Source organism: Epinephelus moara, chromosome 9 (assembly GCF_006386435.1).
Source record: "Epinephelus moara isolate mb chromosome 9, YSFRI_EMoa_1.0, whole genome shotgun sequence".
Lineage (NCBI taxonomy): Eukaryota > Metazoa > Chordata > Actinopteri > Perciformes > Serranidae > Epinephelus > Epinephelus moara.
The window spans coordinates 22,348,619-22,367,878 of NC_065514.1; the positions used below are offsets into that span (position 1 = coordinate 22,348,619).

The 19,260-nt window shown below is 39.8% G+C and overlaps 1 protein-coding gene across 3 annotated transcripts in view; it reads left to right on the plus strand.

The window, feature by feature from the left end:
- Positions 1–19,260, plus strand: part of rgs3a (regulator of G protein signaling 3a) — a 194,311-nt gene that overhangs the window by 109,879 nt on the left and 65,172 nt on the right. For 2 of the 3 annotated variants that reach the window (XM_050052490.1, XM_050052491.1), the window contains one exon: positions 230–364. In XM_050052490.1, the coding sequence (XP_049908447.1) occupies positions 230–364 (135 nt within the window). Of the gene's footprint in view, positions 1–229; positions 365–17,083; positions 17,361–19,260 lie in introns of those variants that run through there. The other variant, XM_050052492.1, reaches the window with a different exon arrangement.

Genomic DNA, 19,260 nt, shown 5'->3' on the forward strand with positions numbered 1-19,260 from the left:
GTTAAAGAGGTTCTCATTCATTCTTTTAAATTCATACTTTCTAGTGCAATTCTCTCATTTGCTCTCTCGTGCTGTCCCCATCTTGAATCCTTTCATCATCCACGGATCAGGAGACACTTCTTCTTCTTTGCTCCTCTGAAAGTAGATGCCTAATTGCCTGCTGTCTTTTCCTCCACCCCTCTTGCTTCTCTCCCTCTCCCTCTCTCCCTCTCCCTCTCGGTGTCTCTAGAAGTGTGACTGCCTGCTCAGCCTGGAAGCCTATTCAGCAGACCAGAAGCGCCGCGTGTGTCAGTGCCTGAAGGACAACATTGACAAGCAGCTCCAGCTTCACAGGAGGGAACCTTCCTTTCCGCATTTTGAACAGGTAGGCCACAAGGATGCGCACATACTAGGAGCGTTTACAATTTCATTTGAGGCCAGAGATGAATCAGGAAACACATGAACACATGGGAATGCATATATTTGTGCATGCCCCCATCACAGATACCTCGTGAACACCACACACTTCCAAGCAGACTCTCAGTCAGTTGCATGCAATGCTTTCCTGCAGCTCACATTCCCATCATTATGATTTTCCACTTAGCTCTTGCATTTCTTTGGGCAAGTATAAAGCTGCCTTTTATCTGGCTGGATTTGAAGAGTTACACCGCTTTAGTGGAGTGTTAACTCTGGGCAATTTAAGCCCTGCTCAGCTGTGTTGAGTTATGCCAAAAGAATTATTTGGTAAAGCAGGTTTCTGTTACTGCACTTCATATTTATCAACTGAACTTTGCCTTGAGAATCATATTTGTTGTGATCATTTGAAATGCTAACCACAGTAGACTTGACTGCATCCTGAGCACTGTGACTACCGAGTGTTGTCTCAGTGTGCCGGTTGACCTGCGACAGGAGTGATATATGAAAACTACATATTAAGAAAAAAAATATTCAGTGTGATTTGTATTTGTAAAGCCAGCTGCTCTGTTTTGTCTTTTCTCTGACATATTTGTGTTTAGCATCCATTTTGCAGTAGAAGTTACTGAGTAGTTGTTAGCTGTGGCTGCAGTTTTCCTTGAAAATAAATGTGCTAACATGTTAGCAAATACTAGCTTATTTACATACCCAGCAGATATGAAATGAAGTCATGTTTCTGTTCAGCTGATAAATGTAAACCCAATATTCACTCTCCTTGTAGCTCTGTCTTTGGTTTACACCATCTCCTGAGTGAAATATCCATTTTTAACTAACTTTCTCTAGCTAACTGCTGTCCAGATCCTTTGGAGATTTTTTATTTTTTTTTGGAAACTAACACAGTTGCCCTCATTTACTAATCTAACATATGAACGGGTTCAGTTTCGAGCACAGAAATCATCAAACAGTAGGGTTCGTGTGTAATTTATGAAATGTTCTTACCTTGCCAATCACGGCGTAGGACTGATTGGGTCTTGATAAATGTGGCTGCTGGAAACAACCGTCATGTAAATATCCTGCCCGAATATATTCTCAGTTTAGAGGCCTTGCCTCCTAGAGTTTAGGACATGGAGAGGCATAAAATGGCCAGGAAGAGAAACTTCTCTGAGCTAGAAATGGAAACACTGACGTCCCAAGTCCAATTTAACTAATCGGTTCTATTTGGCAGCCTGAGAAGTGGCATTAGAGGAAGTCGGGATAACACAGTATGGAAAGAAAACACTGCTGCGGTTACCAGCGTTGTGGTGAAAAATCGTACTCCAGCTGAGGTTGGAAAATTACATTTTTACTTTCATGATATGTACCAACCTATAGCCTACATATATTAATAATGTGAGCCTATATATTCAGTATATAATATTGATATTTTTGTAAAATCCATATAAAAGCTTATTATTGATGCAGTCTGAAAGTTTATTATTGACCGATTTCAGGCATAACAGGTGGCGAAGGCAACACAGACACACCACCTGCATTCAAGCCGTCTAAGCTACCACAGTATGTAAATAATTACACTGTTGCAGGGTTTATTTTTTAGTCACGTTTTAATGTTAAATCATATAAGCACACAGTGGCGTGCCAGAGCATGGGTTGTGTTTGGCAGGCCTTTACAAAATCTATTTTTATATTAGACTCTTCATTTTTAAGTGATTAGTATGTGGCTGCAAATACGTTGATGCCAGTCAGAATATGGTCCGATAAAAATTCTCCAACAGCCAGATTTACTATGCTGCACCACAAGTCCAGGCTGACTCAAACTTGCATGCAGGAGTCGTAGCCTTTGCTCACATCGATAGTGATAAATGCTGAGGTTTGCGTACAAATGAGGGTGATAATTCTTTGTTGCTGTTTTTTCATCACTACGAGCAACCCCTTTCACATTACACAAAAGTACTTCTGACTTTTCACAATTGTAGACCTGTTTATAGACCTGTTTTGGAAGCATTGAAATTAAACAAATCAAAGTGAGTTTAATTGAAACCTTTCATTTGCAGAATGTAAAGATTTATCAATCTTCCCTGAAAAAAATCTAATCCAGATACCACTGTTGGATTAAGTCGTTACCCCTACCTGTATAACACAATGGTGCCACAGGGTGCTGTTAAGCATGCATTGTAACTGATCTTTGAATGCTTACTGGGCTCACTCGAATGCCCTCACATTCAGAAGGTGGATTACTGTGGCCCAACATGGTCATTTCAAGTGTGACTTAGAAAAATATACTCAAAACCTTGGACCAAATAGATACATTCATGTGGCACAGTATTCAGAGGTCTAAAGGCGTAGTGTAGAGTTGTCTTCAATCTGCATTTCGTTGTACAGATTTAAGCTTTTTTTTTTTTCCTAATTTCCTTACTTCTTTCATTTTTGATGAACAGCACAGACAGTCTGTTCACGTCATCAGTTTCAAAAGCGATCCCACCCAGTTCATTGAGTTTATCTGAAAAGGTGATTAAAAGGGATAAATAGCCCTGTGTATAGATGTCACACCTGTTGTACATTACGGGTTCATTTCATCAACACATGAAAGAGAGAAAGGGAGAGGAGCAGGCCGACAGTGTTTCATCCTTTTCTCTCTCTGCATGTGTGTGCATTCATGTGTTTCCATGTATACGTGTGTGTATTTTTGAACATATGGTACCTCTGAAAAGAGTCACGATGAGCCCTGATTGCCCAGATGTGTAAATGACCTCAGAACTAGGCAGTATTTGAATATTCTCCAATATTTCACCCACTTTACAGTGAACTTTATGAACTTTGCAGGAATCCAACAGATTTAAACATTGAAACTGTTTCAGTGATAAGATACCTGAGCTTCCAAACAACATTCAGCCGCTACAGTGTTTTCCTGCAGGAATGTGTGCCTCATAGTGTAGTTTTTCGTAGCAACACAATGGGCATTGTGCGTGTCCCTTTCCTCCCATGACCAGTGTCAATTAGGTGCACCCAGCTGAATGAATGAAAACATTTACACACACTGCAGTGTTCAGTGCATTCAATAGCAAAAACAGGCTAGTAAGCATGCTAAGTCACGTTAAGTCAATGTCATTTACCCAAACTGTATTGATCAAACTAGTGTATTGATCATTACAGACACAAAGAAACTGCCTTCATTGATTTCTTTTTCCAATTTTCATTAGTGTTTAAGTCGTATAATTATCCTTGTAGGATATTTTCCTAAATTGCATGAGCTTTTTGTAGCAGGTTAATCATTATGCTTAACAGCTGAATACCTCACCACCTAAATGACCATATGGATATCAGTTACTCACACCTTGTTACGTTGAAGTTATGAAGACAACTTTTTTGCCCAGCAAGGTAAAGTTACTGTTTTTGTCAATAGAAACTTGCTTTGAAGGGAGCATAGGTTAGGGGTTCATCCCAATACCTGACCTCGCATCCATGTTTCCCCTCGCTTGCGTCTCAACCTTGCGTCTTAGCTCCGCCCTCGTGAGACACAGGGGAGAGATGCGAGGATGAGATGCGGGGAGAGAAGAAACAAGGACATATGCCTTTAAAGAAATCAGACACCGATGGATTAGCTATCACTAGGCTTTACTAGACATTACAGGCTTCATTAACAGCAATAGAAACTTTTAATGGACTTTGTGTCTGCACACACATAATGTGTATATATATATATGATAAAGATACCGTCATCAATAGCAGAGCAGCAGTGTTTTGTCTCTGTTAAACACTTGCACATGAAGAACAACCTGCGTTCTGTATCTTACTGTTTCCTGTTCAGAGTCACGGAAAGCCTTTATATTTTTTATTCATTATTTGCATCTATATTTATAGATATTGTGATTGTTAATTAATTATTTAATAACCCAGAATATAATTATGATGTCTTCCGAACACTGGAAATAATTTATTAGGCCAATTGTTTCAAGGAAAATTGAAATTCTGTAACTCATCAACCAGATGCTCAGGAATGATCAGCCTTGCATGTGACTGAATGGAAATGATGATCAGTGATGTAAGAAGTGTTTCTTGCTGACAGACAGACTTTGATTGTATCCATAATAAAAGTTGATGATGAAAGTAACAAATTGTGAAGAGAAACATCTTTCTAACAAAAGAAGAAAATAGTTTGTGCTCCTTTTCTTGTTCAGATTTTTATCTACATGATGGAAAATCAGTACACAAATGAAGTATAAAACTTGGGAGTGATACACAGTTTATTCTCATATCTGTCCTCATTCTGGTATGAAACTCCAGTCATGTTGGGATATATCAGATCAGTCTGATCAGCTGCAGCGCTGCACTGTCCAATCAAAAACTGATATTCAATCAGGGTGGTGTGTCGGTTGGTAAAAGACTTCCGCAACAGCTGCAGTTGTGTATCCTCGCTTCCTTCTCCTCTGACAGTCTCCTCTCTCCTCAACTCCTCTAAGCGCATTTAACGAATTGAGACGTCCTTCAAGATGACCGGTGTGAATCGATTTCTGGGTCAAGTGATGGAGGATAGAGGATAGAGGAGTCAAGAAGGGATATTGAGATGAACCCTAGGTTTTACTTTCTAAACACAGACCCCTACGACTTCAATTTATCAAGAATTTTCTAAATTTTTGTATTCTTTATTCACTGGAAGAAGAAACTGTGTTTTCTTAACAAATGGTTATTTGGGGGCTAAAGTATTCCTTTAAAACTTCAGTTATCTTCTTTCATAAGAAAGCAAAATGAACCTTTAAGTGAGGGCAATAGAAGGAGGTACCTGCCTGCCTGCTTTCCTCCATGCTATTATTAAATTGTAAAGGTTTTGCCTAATGAAATCTGAACACACAAGGATATCATTTATCTAGCTACTATAACCCACAAGCTAATGGTCAAGTGCAGTTTTATATCATGCCCCCAAACACTTTTCAATCAGGAGAGACTATTTATTTAAATGTGCACATAAGTATGAGAAATGTGAAAAACCTTTGGTGATTAGAACCCATCTTGGTGTCATCTATTCCAGGGGGGTGGTAAAGATGTAGTAGATTAGGGATCCCCTCTATGGAGTCTAGACGCTGGTGGTGGTGATGGTGGTGATAAGATGAGATGAAGAGGGAGCTGAGGATCTGGATGTGAAGAGGAGTGGGCTTTTGATGAGCTTGTCCTGGGCTCTGGATAAGGTGACTGGAGGTGAATGGGGTGGACGATTACACCTTTGACAGCTGACAGGAGCGGAGAGGAGAATGGATTCAACGTTTGGCAGCAGTAACATGAATGGCTGAAGGAGATTGGGGCAAAGTTTGACTTGCTAACTAGGAGAGGGAACACCCATAGTTAGCTGATTGGTGGAAACGGTGGGAGTGGGATAGACAGAGAATAGTGAGTGGATACAGCATAAAGAAAGTCTTCCTGATTGAATTTACGCTGAGCTTCATTTAATTTACATATTTATGTAACACACCCGATTTCAAGATCAAACATCAAACATATTCACATACTGTCATATATTTAAACATTTTACAGAACAGAAAAAATGACAAATTTAGCATCAGATTTTACTGTATTCCTGTTTCCTATTGTTCATGCGTTTAATTGTGGACAGACACCTTTACAAGAACACCCTTAAAATTCTTATGTGGACACATATCATTTTCATATATAAACAGTGTTTTCAGGTTTTGGCCAGCTGAGGGTGGACATGGTTTCAGACACATGTGCAATCACACATATTCTTATACAAAGAGAAATTAATCACAACTCCTATAAAAGCTGACGGTACGGTCTCTGTAAAATTATACACACAAGTGGCATGTCCTGCCCCGTGGAGTTATTCCTGTATACCTTCTGTGTGCAGTTATTAGAACCTTTTACTGTAATCTCTTATTAAATGGAAATCTAAACGGTGTCCTGAAGGCAGGGGAATACATGCTTAATCATAACATTTTACATCTAGACAAATTAGTTCACTTTTGATTGCATTTCTCCAGAGTACCTTAGAGGCAAATAGTTTGTATTCAGTCAACTCCAAATGTGTTTAATTAAATGCAAATCAGCGTTGTCAAGTACAGTAGATACGAGGAGAATGCCTTTGTAGTATCCTTTCTGATGCACGTTAACCTTTCAAATGGAAGTGTCCTGTGTATTCTACTGGGAAAATATCCAATGGGTATTGTCATACAGGCTAAAGAAATGAGGACACATTCCTATAGATAGACATGAGTGGACACATGTGGGTCACGTCCTTCCACAGACGACCACTGCATTAGATTGACACATAAAAAAGAACGTTAACATTTGAATCACGTTAACATTTGAATCACACTAACTATGATTAAAAATCTGCTGCAGTGTCCTTTTGATATATATAATGATGAACACATGTACCTTGATTCAAGCTCTATCCACAGTCATTAGCTTTTAGAATTTTAAAAGAGTTCAAAACATTTCAGAGAGTGTTCCAGTATTTAGACATAGAGGAATATTCCTTTGGTAGCGCTTAGATGACTTGATTCCTGCCCCATTGTTACTGCTGAGTCAACACTAGAACTTACTGAATAGAGAGTATCTTTGATACACAGTGTGTGTATCCCTGCCAGTGAGTGAGAATTGCAGCAAAGGAGCTTTAGAAAATTACTCTTTGAATCACACATTTCCCTTGTGTCAGAAACCGCGTTTGTCCTCTCACGCACAAAGCCGAGTAAATCCAAACTTAGCTGAAGCATGCACTTTACTCAGGAGTTATGTTCAAGTGTGCAGAGAGAGCAGAATTCTCTCCAGATGGAAAGCACACACACTGTAGACATTGCACCCATTCTACCTACTTGTGCTCCTTTGTTCATTCATGTTTTTCCAACAAATGGGGTTACTCCGTCACAGTGTTGTTGTCAGCAGCTGCCCCAGTTCCCCCAGTCCCCGAATGCTTTGAATGCTTCCCTTTGGAAAAATTTGGATATGAGCCCTTTTCACTTGGAGAATCTTCTAATCCTCCAGTCCCTCTGTGAGTGGGGCATGATGGGAGCTTGCCAGTTTCTATTTTGTGTAGAGCTTCATTTAAAGTCAGCAGATGTTAAACAGAGGATTTGGGGCGAATGTTTATGATGACTAAAGTCAACTTGAATAACTGATGCCTCTTTTTATTCTCCGGCTGTTTCACTTTTTCAGTGCCACATCGTGACAGAAATAAAGACTGAATAGTCCAGGGGCGGACTGGGACTGAAATTCAGCCTGGAAGTTTTAGATGGAGAAGCCATTTTTAGCAGTAATTTTACCACTAATAGAGTTTTTGTGGTTTAAGTTGAATCTGATGATGCTGAGGGCCTTCAGGACACTTTGGGACGGGCATGTCTAGGCATGTCTCTGGGGCCAATCGTGGCCCACAGACCAGTTTTAAATGGCCCTTGGCTTCACTTTAAAAATATACTATATGTGGCACAATATCACTTTATTAGGCAAGATCACTTTGCATTTTTTCCCATCACCTCACAATGGCAGGACTATCATACAGTTGGTAGACATACATCAGGTAGGAACTACACAGGCGGAACTAGTGTGTTTTTATGATCAGACGGTAAACAAGCAGAAGGAATGGTTAACGAACAGCAAACATTTCCTGCTTGGTAGAAGACATGGTCACAGCAAAGAAGCGTAAGGTCAACAGTGAGGACTTCCGCTTTTAGGAGCGCCGGAAAGTTGAATACATTTTCACTGAAAGATGAAACAGTTGTGTTTGTCCTGTTTGTTTGTGATTTTTTAAATTTAATTATAGAAGCAGCCGGCCCCCAAATCTGCCCCCCTTCAAAAAAGCTTGTACGCACCCTTGCTTTAGGATGTCTTGTTGACACCTGCCTCCTTAGTTTCTCTAATCTCTAATTTACTTCACAGTCACACAATATCACACTCAATAGTGCACCTGAAATTGGATCTGTGCTGGTTCCTGCTCCCTCCTCTTCCATCCTTCCCCTTTTTTGTTCAGGGCCACATTCACCTGTAGAGTAAGTATTTAATTAATAATTTTTATTGCTAAGCTGGCCATCACATATTATGCTTATAGGCTATAATGCAAAACGGAATTGATAACTGGTTTAGGAGAAAATTAGCAAATGTACATGTTTGTTTTATCCATTTAGAGTTGAAGTTAAGGACCGTTTTTGAAAATACTTAAGAGAAATTTAGAGTAAACTTCTGTCAATGTTTGTGTGCTGAGTCTGGCTACTAAACCTTGGAAATAGTCAGCCTGGCTTTGGGACTTGCATTAAACTTCAAGGTTTCTTTAGTTAGCTTATGTAGCTAGCATGTAAGCATGACACAACACCTGCTGACAACTGCTCACGTCTCTCTAATGTTTCTGCCTCAGGCTTCACGCCACAGTCATCATCATCACCTGCTGCTGCTGCAGACAGCTTAAATAACTCATTTGTCAGCATCAGCCAGCGCAGCCTTTTCAGCACCCTCTCTGCATGCTGGTTTTCTTTTTCTATCCATGTTAATGAGTACTAACTGCTGCAGACCGAGTAGATACTAGATACTTTAAGTTTAAGTTGTGATGCAAGTGGCTGCTAGCTGCTATTACAGATTGTACCAGCTGTGTCACTGCAGCTAAGATTGAATATTTTGGGCCAATATACTGTAGGCTAATGCTGTTGTATAAAGGCGAACTCTGTTTGGCCCTTTTAGGAACAGCCCACCAAGAAAATCCCTGAACTTCCCGATGGCCAGTCAACGCCTGGAACAGTCTGACATGAAGTGTTCCAAGTATAAATGCCACAAAATGTTTGATGACATGACTTAGATGGGAGGCAATCAAGGGGATGAGATAGTCATTTGGACAGTTGGTGATGTCAGGTGTCATGACACACAGCGTTCCTGGACAGAGACCCCCACACAGATCCTGAGGTAGCTGTCGGGCTGGAAGAATATGCCAACATGTGCCAATAAAATAATTAAGTCTGAAAAAAGCCTTGTCAAACCTCTCAGTGAATTGGCAAGTCTGTTTGTGACTCCACTTGTTGTGCCCTTACATCAGGGACAGACGTGTCTGGAAGCATTATGTTTTAGGGTTTTTCGTCCGTCTGTGCCATTCTCATCAATGCAATATCTCAGGAACATCTCCAGGGAATTTCCTTAAATTTTGGCACAAATGTCCACTTGGACAACCTCATTAGATTATGGTCAAAGTGACGAAGTGATGTCTCAAAACATGTTTTTGGTCAAGAGTTTAAAAGCTAGTTATGACAAAATTTCACACAGATGTCACTAATAGGATAAAATTATGAAGTGATGGCATTTTATATCCAGAAGGTCAAAAGGTCAACTTCACTGAGACATCATAATGATCTACAAAATGCTTTTCCAGGCCACTATTCAACGTCAGAAATGCGGAACAGAAGGGGAGACATTTGAATTGCTAAACTTGGGTGTCCACCTTGATTGTGTAGATCATCTGTGCTGTCGGGTTGAAGATCCATGTTTTAGGATTTGTAGCTTCTTTGCAGCAACATCCATATTTGAATCATTGTCTTCTGTCATAGCTACATATGAGCCTGGACAGACATGGAAGCAAACTGCAATGCCTGGTTGACGGAGACATACAACTGCGTGTTGGCAATTATAGTTTTGTAAAATATTACATTACCAGCCAAACAGCATTCTTGTTCTTGTACACTATTTATAATTTATGATCATGTTCACTTGACATCACTTACAGGTATGACGCGACACTAATGTGACTGAACCGTTAGTGCTTTTGGCTTTCAAAGTTAAAGACGGAAACATAGAGAATGTTCTTCTGGTGAAGTGCTCCAACATGCTGAGTATATAGTATATAAAACTGTTTCAATCATTTCCGTATTCATGTACAGAGACATCCCTTGTGGTCTGGTACCCCAAAGCCATTATAAGCCAGTGAGCTCTTCCCTTGGAAAGCTTCCGGTACATTCTTGTCTGGGCAGCATTAGCCACTAAGCTGCTGGAAAATAAATTTGTTCAGCTGCACACTCACATACGCACGCGCCCTCAAATGGGAGTTAAAGCAGGACTGGCCATTTTGAAAATGACAGCCACACTTCATCACACACAGTTAGCATTTGATGAGCAATGCTGGCAGTCTTTCTCTGAGTCAGAAGAGAAAAGCAAACTATCCGCAGTAAAAGTTGCATAAATGAGAGCATAGGCCCACATGAACAGTGATGAAAATATGGCTGCTGCTAATGAACAAAGTGTGTCTGTTGAGGTTTGGATGCAGCTTGTTCTGTTCTCTCTCTCTGGCTGTCTCATTTCACATTTATGAGAATCTGTTTTAGCTGCTGATGTGGTTATAATACAGCATTTATGTTTGAGGAAGCAGTGGCGCAGTATGACAAGGACCCTCTCATTCCCTCTCTGTCTTACTCTTTCTCTCGAATTGTCAAAGAGTTTATTCATTATGAATTTAGAGAAAGTGGTCTCTCCTCTCCTCCGTCTTCCTATTCCACCATGTCCCTTCACCTCAGGCAAACTCTGTCAATGATACATGAAGCTGTGGACAGATAGGAAGTGTCAGTGAATATGCATCTTTTGAGCAGCATGTCTCACTACGAGGGCACGCTGAATCTTAAGCAGCAACACAACATGACAAACAGAAAATAAGCTGATGGCTCCACTTCAGCTCAGGATTTATCAGGAAACTCAATCATTCATTTTTTTCCCACTTTTTCCAATTTTGTCTATAAAAAATTTCGAACGGCCACACACACCGGCAGCGTATACACACACACACACATATCCTACTGTATTTCCCAGCACTGCATGTCAAATCATCAAAAGAGCGGCAATTTTACCACATTCGCCACCCTGATTGGCAAATGCTGGCTGATGTACCTTAACTGCTTTTTCAGTCTGTTTGACGCATTCTGAGTGTGCTACAGGCATCATTTGACGTCTGAGACACCCCGTTGGAGTCTGTTACGCTTTAGTCATCGATATTGAGCAGTAGTGCTGTAAGTCAGTGTTCAAAAATTCGTCAACAGTGTTTTCCCCAGCATAAAGTCTCCTGGAGATATAACCTCTTTCCCCTCAGAGAAGGAAATGAACTGCTTGAAAATTCAACAACTCATAGAATTAGAAAAGCAAAGTGGCTTTAAGTCTACTTCAAGTACAGTTCTGTAGTTAGCATAAAATACACTTAATGCAAGCTTTGAAGTACACTTTTATAAACTTAAAGTGGGCCAATATATATCAAACCAATCCAAATATGTAAACAGATGTGTACTTATTCACAGAAGTATACTTAATGGTGTATAGGCCTACCTGATGTGTTTTTTTTTTTGTAAGGGGACCAGTAACTCATGCTGTGTCTCAAATCGGATACTTCCGTGACTACACATACATGTAGTACACTGTGTACTGTACACTATGTACTTACTTGCACAGTGAGTGAATTTTGACAGGGAAGTGTTTTCTCAGATCAAACATGGCTGTGGCGCACTTACTGCAAATGACTATCGTAAGATTTGACAGCTTTTCTTCTTCCGCTCTTTGCAGCTAACATGTTTAAACACCAAATATCACTTATGCCACTAGATCATATAGCGTATGCCACAACGTATGTACCGTAAATGCCTGACGACAACATGTTCTGCTTGTAGCTGGCAAGATAGCTAACATTAGCGTTTGTTATTGTTCGTACTAGGGAGTCTTTATAGAACTAATAATCCTTTCCGACAACAGTGTAGTGGTAGTGAAAAATAACCATGAATAACTTAACTTTACATTTATAAAATGCTTCAATGTTCACCATGGTCATTTTAAATGTGTTTGTGGTCCTGTTCTTTCTGCTATGTAGCTAACCTGGCTGAGACTGAGGCTGAGGGAGAGAAGTGTCTGACGTTAGCCTAGCTGTAGCATACACACGTGGCCATTGTGGGAATTTATACTTTTGCGGTGGTGTGTCTGTGTCACTCTGCAGCTACACCCCCAAACCACTAGTCGACAGTCGGGTTTCTATGAAGTGCTGTAAAGTTGAGTTGATTTGAAACACACCCAAAACACACATTAAATATGGCTTAATAGAGACTCTTTCAAACACAGATACACAAATCAGCTTCATTAAAACTCGCAGCATTCACAGACAAAACACTTTAACCGGACACATTTTCCCCACAAATAAAACATGCTAATGCAATTTGCACGAGCCTATGGCATTTTACATTGCATTAATTAGCTTAGCAGTTAGCACACATTTCCTCTTCTCATATGAAGCTGGGGACAACAGCAGCATTTCACAAATGTAATGTTACAAAATTCAGCTCCATTACAACTCACAAGGTTGACCAACAAAACAACTGTCTTACAACATGCTAACGTTATTAGCACAAGCCTATGGCATTTAACATTGTATTCATTAGCCTAGTGACTAGCAGAGATTTCCTCAACCCATATGAAGCCAAATCACACACAAGACTTAAAATGCTATTTTGTGGAGGCTTTAATGTCTTCACAATTTATTGTTTCGTATCTGTAAATTAAAAGCTTTGTTACAGCATAGGCTCTGCGTCAACTTAGAGCCTATGTCATCGATTCGACGCAGGAGTATAAATCCCACTTTATGGGAGCACCATCCAGGTACCTACAGTACACTGCATTTTGCCATTCTTCTCAGTTTAAACACACTTATGCACTCAAAATAGCAGACATAAGTACAGAAGTATCTGATTTGAGACACAGCAATGGTAGTCTTCAGGTTAATGTTTATTGCTCCAAATTGGACATCTGTTTTGCAAGATAGTACAAGCTACAGATCTACAGAGGAAACAGAGGATACAGAGTGAATGAAAGATGACAAGGAGTTCGATGTTGGACAAGAAGGATCTGATATGGACAGCATACTGTAGATTGAATTTGAGCTGGATTAGAGTGTGAATAAGGTTTGATGTGTTTTGGCAGGATTGTAGAGGAAGCATATTACAAGTGGTAGTCTGGTGATGGACAGTATGTTGAGGTAGTGACAGGTGCAGTCGCTGATTTTTAAGCTTAGAGCGTTGACGAGAAAGACAGCTTCACTGGGTTACAATAGGATGCAGTGAGCGACACAGGAGAATGCTAGGAGAAGAGATGTCCGAAGAGGATAGGGGTGAGTAGTGAGACTATACACCTGTCATCCCATTGTTCGCAGGGAATAACAAATTGTATGATACAATATTTATGTTGTCCATATTTGTAATAAGGAACCTCTTTTTGCACCTTTGTTGCATGATCATCACTCAGTTTGTACATACAGTCCAGAAACAAGACCAAGCATGCAAAGTATCCATATATAGAGTCAAATATGGAACATCTGTACTGGCACATGTTCACGTGATAAACATTCCTCTCGCTCTCTTTGCTTCTCTGCAACAGAGACACACTTTCCCCCTGATTGTCTCTAATTAGACACGGATGAATTCCATTTGTCTTGTCTTTGCTCGTCTCTTCTCTCCACACACATGTGCACACGTAACGTGTAAACAGCACTCTTCATGCTATTTTTGGGATGTGTTGTGTTTCGAAGTGTGACATCCACATTTAGATGTGGCTCAAATGGAGCAGATATGAGGAACCAAGCTGAAATATATCTTGTACAGTCATGTTAATAGTGAAGTTATGACTTGGTTTCTTGTCAACATGGCAATTCAAAGAGCTTTATATGAAACAATCAGTAGTGTGCTAGTTGGAGAGATCGTCTTTCAAGAAGCTTAAATGCAGACCATTTCTTTTGTTTGGTTTTCTATCCACGCTATCAGAATAGCTCACACTGCAAGTTAAAGTCTTACTTTTCCAGAGAAAATGTTTAACATTTGGAGTAAAGTGCTGACTATCAAAAAGTTCTCCATTTCACCTCTTGTCTTAGTGTTGCCATGTTGTTGTTAGAGAAGGATATCCAGGACAGCTGTCCACTGACTGCTACAGTACCTTTTAGTTATTTTGTCTGTGTGAGTGACATAGGATACAGTGACAGCACCATCTCAAACTTTTCTGCGATTGCAGAAACAAGGCCTATTTAGCAGACTCCTTGGAAAATAATGAGAAGCTCTGGTGTCCTTCAGATAATACTACTCTATTCAGCGATATTGTTCAGGGGGTCACATTTTCAGAAAGCTAAGGGCCTAGGGGCCAGACATCTCCCTGGGCTATTGTTCTCAATTTGTATGTACACATGACACAACAGGCCAACACATTCTGAAAACTTTTTTTTGCTATATTGCAAAAATAGCCTCATCATAAACAAAAACAGGAACAAAAATTGACCTTTAAGTAATTACGCCAAGTTCACAGGAACGCTCAAACTGGAATGGACTTGCTGCCACCATTTGAATAGGCCTTTCCTATGTGAATGCATATAAGATAAAATAAGATAGACTTTATTGTTACAAAGGAAATCTGTCTTGGATACATGCACTACCTGTCATTAAAAGATACAAAAAAGTTTATACATACAGCTCCTACATACAGTATATACAGTCCATACACAGGGCTGTCACTATTCACAATCCCACACATTCAGTACCCACAGTACCGTACATGTGCAGACTGCCATCAGCCAACAAATTGCACGCTGCCTATTGCACAACACATCTGTTTTACAGTCATCATAAAAATTACATAGCTGTATAGCTGTGTTGAAAAAAATAAAATAATACACACACACACACACACACACACACACACACACACACATACATACATATTGACATGCACATAAATACCTACACATATACACTGGTTAAGCTACAGTTAGCTTACCATCTAGGGCTTTAATTGACAAGGGGACAAAAGACTTTTTAAATATAATAGTAATTTGAGAGTAGTTGTTTTTTGGTGCACTTTTTCCAGTTCTGCAGTGCATTACTGTGAAGGCTCAAGTTTGGAATTTGAAAATATGACCAGAAGACAAAAAACTTCTCATCTTATGTTAACCCAGCCAAGTCGCCAGAAGAATGTTGACATTGTCTCTTCCTGCAAACCACAGATATGTAACATTTGTACATTTCATACGTATCATATCATTGTTTCTAAAGAGGCTGGATATCTCTGATTACATGTTGATTCTGTCATAGGAAGGTGGAGGGGATGGTGGATGATGTGACAGCTAGGCAAGATGGCTGATGCCAGATCACAGCATTTGCAGCAGTGATTGTGGCTCTAAAACCAAGTGTTTTAAGCTAACACGTGATCTTTTCTTAACCATAATCAAGTGGGGGGTTTTTTGTACCTAAACATAACCAGACATTAAACACAGCGCTGTTGAAAAGTAAAGAAACATTAAGTTTGAAAACATCCGATACATTATAATGTTCAGGTGTTATATATCTGTCAGAATCATACAATGCCAACATTTATTTTGGTGATTGGGTTGGTTTTCCAGAATCATCTGTTTGTCTTTACCTTTTCTAATTTTATCGCAGCCATAAAGTGCAAACATGCAGTCCTCCACCTTCTGTCTATCTTTACCACCATCTTTGTTTCCCTCTATCTCTTCCTGTCTCTCTGTCAGTTACACACACACACACACACACACACACACACACACACACACACACACACACACAGAGCTCAGGGATGTTATTCATTGCGGCCCGTAGTATAGGATTAATTCCCTCGTCTCTCTTTAAACATTAATGATTTCCCTTTGATGGAGTGGTGTTTGGCTTTATTTTAGCTCACCTTTAACTATTCATAACTGCGTTATATAATGGCAATTATGAATCAGCACAGGAGCCGGTGGAGATAAGAGCCTCGCGGAGTCAGTCCTAAGAAGGTACAGCCGAGCATGAAATCCATTCACTGTCGAATTTAATTATGTGCATTTTTACTCCAAAAAATGACGTGTGCTTCACTGAGCATGCAATGGAGCTGGGATAATAATTTAATTTGCAAATAACAGGGCTCTACACATTTGATTAGTACAAGTGTTTGATGACAGTCTTGAGAACCTTAAAACATTCTGTCATCAATTAACAGGGGAAGAAACTACGCACTGAAGGAGGTAAAACTGGCAAACATTGAAATCCAGCTCGGCTTAAGTTGATATTCTACTTTATAACTGTCAATCATTACTTTATGCATCACCTGGAAATGTTTCCTCAAGAATACCTTTAGCCAGAGCGAGCGGGTGAGACAGCAGTCTGCGCAGTGTAATCGACAAGGTTTAAAATAGCCAGTTTAAAGGCCCGTTATTTATTAGCACATGATATGATTAGATAAGGCCTGATGAATAGCTTACATGGCTCCCCCCAGGTCTGATGCAGACACATGGACATTGTTACAGTGTGTGCGTGTGTGTGTGTCTTATTAGGTGTGAAAGACATGGCCCTTAACATCCTGCTCTTTGATAGGTTTTGATTCAGTGCTTTGATTTGCGACGGAGCAATTTCTAAAAATAGCATGTAGAGGAAGAGAGAGAAAGAAAGACAGAGAGAAAGAGAGAGATAGAGGGAGAGACCGACTGCTTTGCTCTCCAGAGAGTTAGTTGCGTTTACGAGTTACGTTTTTAATACATCACATTTTTACAATCCCCCTTTTCACTCTCACACCTCTGTCTCTCCCCGATTCCATCTGTCTTCATTTCCCCTCCTTCACCAAATCCCTTCTTACCCCCCCCCTCTCTCTTTCTCTCTCCCCCCCTCTCTTCTGCGCACACATTGCCACGCGCGTTATTACCGAGCTGGGGGAGAAGCTGGGACTGCAGCAACAACACAGACAAGAAACAGAACAAGAAGAGAGGAGAAAAGAAGCACTGACACATCCCGAAAAACGGACACGGGGGGGGCAAAAAAAAAAAAAAAAGATCACATATGGTCACACTGGATTAACAGCCTGTCTCTATTTGCGCTGCACATGTGCTCTGTCAGTGTGTGGATGAACTGTGCCATTCTTTGCCATACTCTGGGACACACACCAGTATTAACCCACTCATACAAGCAAGCACACTACGGTTCCAGATGCCTGTGTCTAAGGTAATGTATTGTTATCTCTTTGTGCTGGTATGAAGGTCAAACTGTGAGCTCTCTCTGGAGACCTTTGGTGGCTTCTTTAGAGTTGAGATCACTGTTACTGTGTTTGTGTGTGTGCCTGCTTATTAGTAAAAATGTGTGAATTTGACTGTGTTTTGGGTGTGTGTTAGTAGCACTATTTGCATGCTTCCTCACAGCTGCTCTGCGAATGCTGTCCTTGGTGAAGTCACAACTATTTTTACATTACTCGCATTTATATAACCAGATATTTCATACTGCGCTGCAATTGTTTCTTTTGACATTGCCTGGAAATTTTTTTTGTCTGTTTGCTTTGCTCTGATAGGCATTGATATTTTCTCACTCTTTGCTGAATTACCAATTCAAGTACTGGTCATTTCAATTTTGTGCAGGATTGAGACAGAAATTTGGGAGAAATCAGGCAAATTTATCCAGTGTGATTCATTCTTAACTGAACTGAGGCTCATGTATTTCCAGGGAATTTTAACACTTGGCGATCTCTGGGTGCCTTATTTTTTCTCTGTATTTATACATAAAATTATATTATTGAAGATGCAACTACAGCTGTTAATGTTTTTTCCCCCTCGCAGTATTGAACTGTTACTTGCTGTTTATGACACCATCTTGTTTTGTGTCGGACATTTACCTCTTTAAGAGTATTATCAGTGATGGACAGTCGTTGACCCAAACAACCGTGTACAAAGACAGCAGGTGTGTGTGTGTGTGTGTGTGTGTGTGTGTGTGTCATGCCTTTCATTGTCAAATGTTCCTTGTCATACTGAGGAGATAAAAAACGTCTCTCCTGAGTAGCATTGACAGGCTCTTGAGATAACTGAGTGAGAGAAAGGTTAGAGAACAGAGAGAGACAGACAGAGAGAGTACCATGTGGTTCAATTAACCACGTAGGTGCAGCAGGTACATTTGCTTATCTAACAAGGTGAACTAGACAGGTTTCCATTTAGATGAAGTGCAAATTTTAATCAAATTTCCAAGAAATCTGCAAAAGAAAACACTGTTCTGCAGATATTAAGATTGCACAGTCAGACAATCACAAACATGATGGAACTATGGCATTTCGGTTTCATGTGTTGTGCTCCACGCAGATCTGATGATTTATCTGCCTCTTCCAGGTGTCAAGTACATCATGTCATGATTTATTATTGACATACCAACTTTTACACCTCAGACAAGTGTAAAACCTTTTTTGTGTCCTTTTTTTCTCTCTTTTTTTTAACGATAAGATACGATGCGATATGATTAGATACGTTATGATATGATACCATATGATAAGATGCAATGTACTTTATTGCTCCTGTAAGGAAATTAGTCTTGGACAGGAGCTGCACAAATATTCCTGCCTTACAGTCCAGAAGAAATTAAACAAGGGATGGACGATATGATGAGGTATTTTTGCGATAACGATATTCTTGAGGATATGACAAATTAGTAAATATATATACAACAGAATAAGCGATATAGTTTAGTTTAGTATACTCTTACAACATTTTTCCTTCAAATAGTCAGTAAAAACTAAACAAAAATTATCTTTAATTTCTTTAGTTTGTAAACAACAACAGTAACTCAGAGTGAGATTCAGATTCTGTATACAATGTACAAAATAAAATCAATCACTAATTACACATTTAAACAGCTCCCAAATACAAAAAAAAAAATACCCTGGGATCCATATATATAAATCAACAGGCCATTTCTTTCCCTTTTTATCAAAATCCTGAATGATTGAGTTGGTTTTTTTTTCCATCTGGACCCTAATGCTCTGCCATTTCTCCTCTAATCATCAATGGTTTGTCGAGCCGCCAGTGTCACAGAGGTTTACATTACCAAAGGTTTGATCAGTTGATGACACCGACTCCCGCGGGCGCAC